The 3,375-nt window shown below is 45.8% G+C and overlaps 1 protein-coding gene across 1 annotated transcript; it reads left to right on the forward strand.

Moving 5' to 3' along the window:
* Nucleotides 1-2,127: 2,127 nt before the first annotated feature.
* LOC136348859 (protein takeout-like) lies at nucleotides 2,128-3,276 on the forward strand. The gene is made up of 5 exons (XM_066300028.1): nucleotides 2,128-2,320; nucleotides 2,379-2,610; nucleotides 2,666-2,799; nucleotides 2,847-2,999; nucleotides 3,052-3,276. Exons 1-5 carry the CDS (start codon nucleotides 2,260-2,262, stop codon nucleotides 3,201-3,203), a joined length of 732 nt encoding a protein of 243 aa, XP_066156125.1. The 5' UTR covers nucleotides 2,128-2,259; the 3' UTR covers nucleotides 3,204-3,276.
* The last annotated feature ends 99 nt before the right edge of the window (nucleotides 3,277-3,375 follow it).

A 3,375-nucleotide genomic window follows, 5' to 3' on the forward strand; every position in this document is an offset into this window, starting at 1 on the left:
CCAATATCGCTGACCGGGGCGGTACCGAGCGGGCGGGACGGGGGGCCGCCGTTGACTCTCGTGACGTACTACATCCCGCGAAATTCTCTGTTGATTTCAGGAACTTAAAATTCGCGTTGCGAGCCAGGGCCGTAGCTGGTGGGTGGCCGGAAAACTACTTTTTTGGGCGGCGCATTTCGAAAACGAATTAAAACTGCTGTAAAACACGTGACTGACAGAATGTCAAAACTTAATGTGTTAAATCTGTGAATTTCCATTATTTCTTGCGTCGATTATTTGAATTTTCGATTTTTCTGTTGTTGAGACCAGTGCCGTGCCGAGGGGGATGGAAAAAAGGGCAGGAAAAATCTGTGCGAACATTTTCGTAAGTTTGATTGAATGAAATGAGGTCGGCCATTATATTCGTGAATTCCAAGTGGAGACTGCAAGGATCTGAGCACCGAGAGCACATAGAAACCAACGAAAAATTCTTCATGGGATGCTTCAAACTCCAGCAAATTCGTAATTACTAAGAGGTGTCCCAGCGAGGGCGCAAAATTTAAATAAATTCGACGCTATTTCTTCTTTAATTGAGAAAAAATTTATTAATTCAAAAAAAATTGACCGAAAATCGGAATATTGCGCATTGTCAAATCTCGTTATTTGAAAAATGGTGAGAGTTTGGCCGCACCTCATGCAATTCGCGGCCGATTTTCGGCTGAGGAAACGTGCCAAAGGGCTCAATTCAAATGGGGCAAGCAAGAAAACCTCAGGAGACCACGTTTTGCAGAGTCCGAATTTTCAAGAACAAAGACTCGAGCCGAGCGCCTGCGCGGCGAGCCGCACTCCGGAATCCCTAATTAACGGAATGTTAGAGAGCAAGCGGGAATGAGAACGCTGCAGAGGAACCGCAATGGCCGAGAAAAAAAGCGGTCGGAACGAGCCCTAAAGATCTGTCCTTCCACGTCGGGACGGTACAAAAGGTAAGGACAACGTCCACAACAAAGCTCCAGGAAAAAAATTCACTCGCAGGAGCGAAACGAAAAGGCATTAGCAGCTGGGCGCACGAGGGCGACCAGCTGATCCAAATCGCACATTCTTCTTGGACTTCTTGCATACAGGGTGCGCCAACTAGAACGACATGGAGCTGTTTACTCGGTCGATAAGGGAGTTATGCGAAAATGCCCGGACACGGGGCGGGCCAAAGCACTGGCCGCCGCGTTCACCGGATTCAAACCCCCTTGATTACATTCTGTTGGAAACTTGAGTGAATTGGCCTATGCCGTCCCTGTTGGCACCGTGGAGGCGTTGCGGTGACTAATATTTACTGCTTGTGACTGTATCGGAAGTACACCTGGTGTTTTTTGGGCAGAACATGCCCTTCTAGAATTATGGGATGCGCTGAGATGAACGGAGGCCATCTCTCCAACGTTTGCTGCGAACTAGTGATGAATCCTTAATAACGTTGGTCTTGTTACTGCTGCCTCATAAAGATACATTTCTCTTGTGTAACCGTAAAAACTCATGGTTTTTCTGAAAAACGGTCCGCAACAGCGAGGTGCAATCGGGGAAATTTTCTCACTTAAAAACATTTTCGATTCGGTTCTTTGATTTAGAAAAGCAAGAAATGGCAGAGACTAGGAAGTCGGGGCCAGATTTACGTGGGAAATCCCCAGTACGTGACGCCCCTGGCAAGAGTCCGCAGTTATTACTGACACGAAAAACGTTTTCCCGTTCAATCTTATGGTATATTGAGTTCCATGATTTGAGCGCAAACCGTTTCGGAGATACGCAAAAACACAAAACGCCCTCGGAGTTCGCCCTTCAATGGGTTCCGGCTCCTTCAAGAAGCAGTTTTTTAAAATTATTTTAATCTCTAGCGTTAGGGGGGGACACCCAGTATTGCTCCACATATAATTTTGACGTCTCTCCTTTATGATTAAGGGACAATGTCGGCATCTTCGAAAGAAGAAACGTGTTTGATTTTAAATTGAAATTTTTCGCCCTTCTTGGGACACTCTTTACAAAGCATTACGTGCGCGCGCACTAGCTACTACACCAATTTTAACGATCAATACCATTTCGTCCGCTTGTCCGCTAATTGATTTCATACCACATCATACTAATTTATTTCCCGTGTACAGGAAACCTTAATCAAACCAGAAAAAAGCAATTACGTGTTTTTTGAGGTCCATAAATTCACTCAAATTCCCATACATTGTGCAGTGAATTTCCCTCAAACGTAGTTGTAAGTCCACGCCGTGGATCTCGTCTACAACGATGCAGCTCTTGTTGGCCGGTCTGCTCCTCATTACCTCTGCGAAGAGCGTCCCATTACTACGTGAGTAACCGAATGTTCACCGTTTCTGAGTCCGGAGTGGTTCACCGACGTATTTCAGCCCCATACATCACGCCGTGCAGCAAATCGGACCCAAATCTGAAGGACTGCTATGTTTCTCACGGAAACGAAGCTTTGCCCTCTCTGATCAGAGGAGACAAGAAACTGAGACTCCCCAATTTGCTCCCCTTGAAGTTTCCGAGGGTTGACGCCACTGCGGGGCCCAATCTGAAGCTGAGCCTCATCGATGTGTCCATTTACGGCTTTGACACTGCGAAGTTGATCAATATGGAGTACATAGATGCTACTGGGGGTTCGCGCTTGTCACATAATTTTTTTTTTTATTAGGACGGACTTCGACCGCCAGAAGATGTCCATAAGAGTGACCGTGGAAAATTCAACTATCGTAGGGAACTACGACATGGACGGGAAGATCATGGTTCTGCCAGTGATGGGGAAGGGGCGATTTAAGATCACGATTAGTGAGTATGCTTTGGTCGGTGGAGTTTTATTTGACGCGATTTCTCAGAGAATTTCGAGTTGAAGTATTACGTTTCCTACAAATTGGAGAAGAAACAGGGCGTGAACTATGCAAAACTCCAACGCGACGACACCCTGGAATGGAAAATTGAAAAGGCCCACTTCAGGTTCGACAACCTCTTCAACGGGAACAAGCAAATGAGTAAATACCACAAATTTTCCTGGATAATTTTTGAAACTGAACGAATTTACAGGCGACACCGTGAACAATTTCATCAACGAGAACGACCAGGACGTGCTGAACGAACTGGGCAGCGGCATCACTGACCTGGTCAAGTTAATCGCCTATAAAGTCGGAGAATCCGTACTCGGAAACATCCCTTTTGATGATCTGTTCGTGCCCTAAAAACTACATTGTTGTATTAGTAATTTATACCTTAGCTCTAACGAGAAATAAGCAATAAATTGATTCGAGCACAGATCGGCCTAGATCCTCGGCACCATTCCAAAAACTAAAAATAACCGCGGTTTCTTGGCCGTTATTTGGGTCTCAGTGCTTCTATCTTGAGACCTGCCCA

This window comes from Euwallacea fornicatus, chromosome 35, assembly GCF_040115645.1.
Source record: "Euwallacea fornicatus isolate EFF26 chromosome 35, ASM4011564v1, whole genome shotgun sequence".
Classification (NCBI taxonomy): domain Eukaryota; kingdom Metazoa; phylum Arthropoda; class Insecta; order Coleoptera; family Curculionidae; genus Euwallacea; species Euwallacea fornicatus.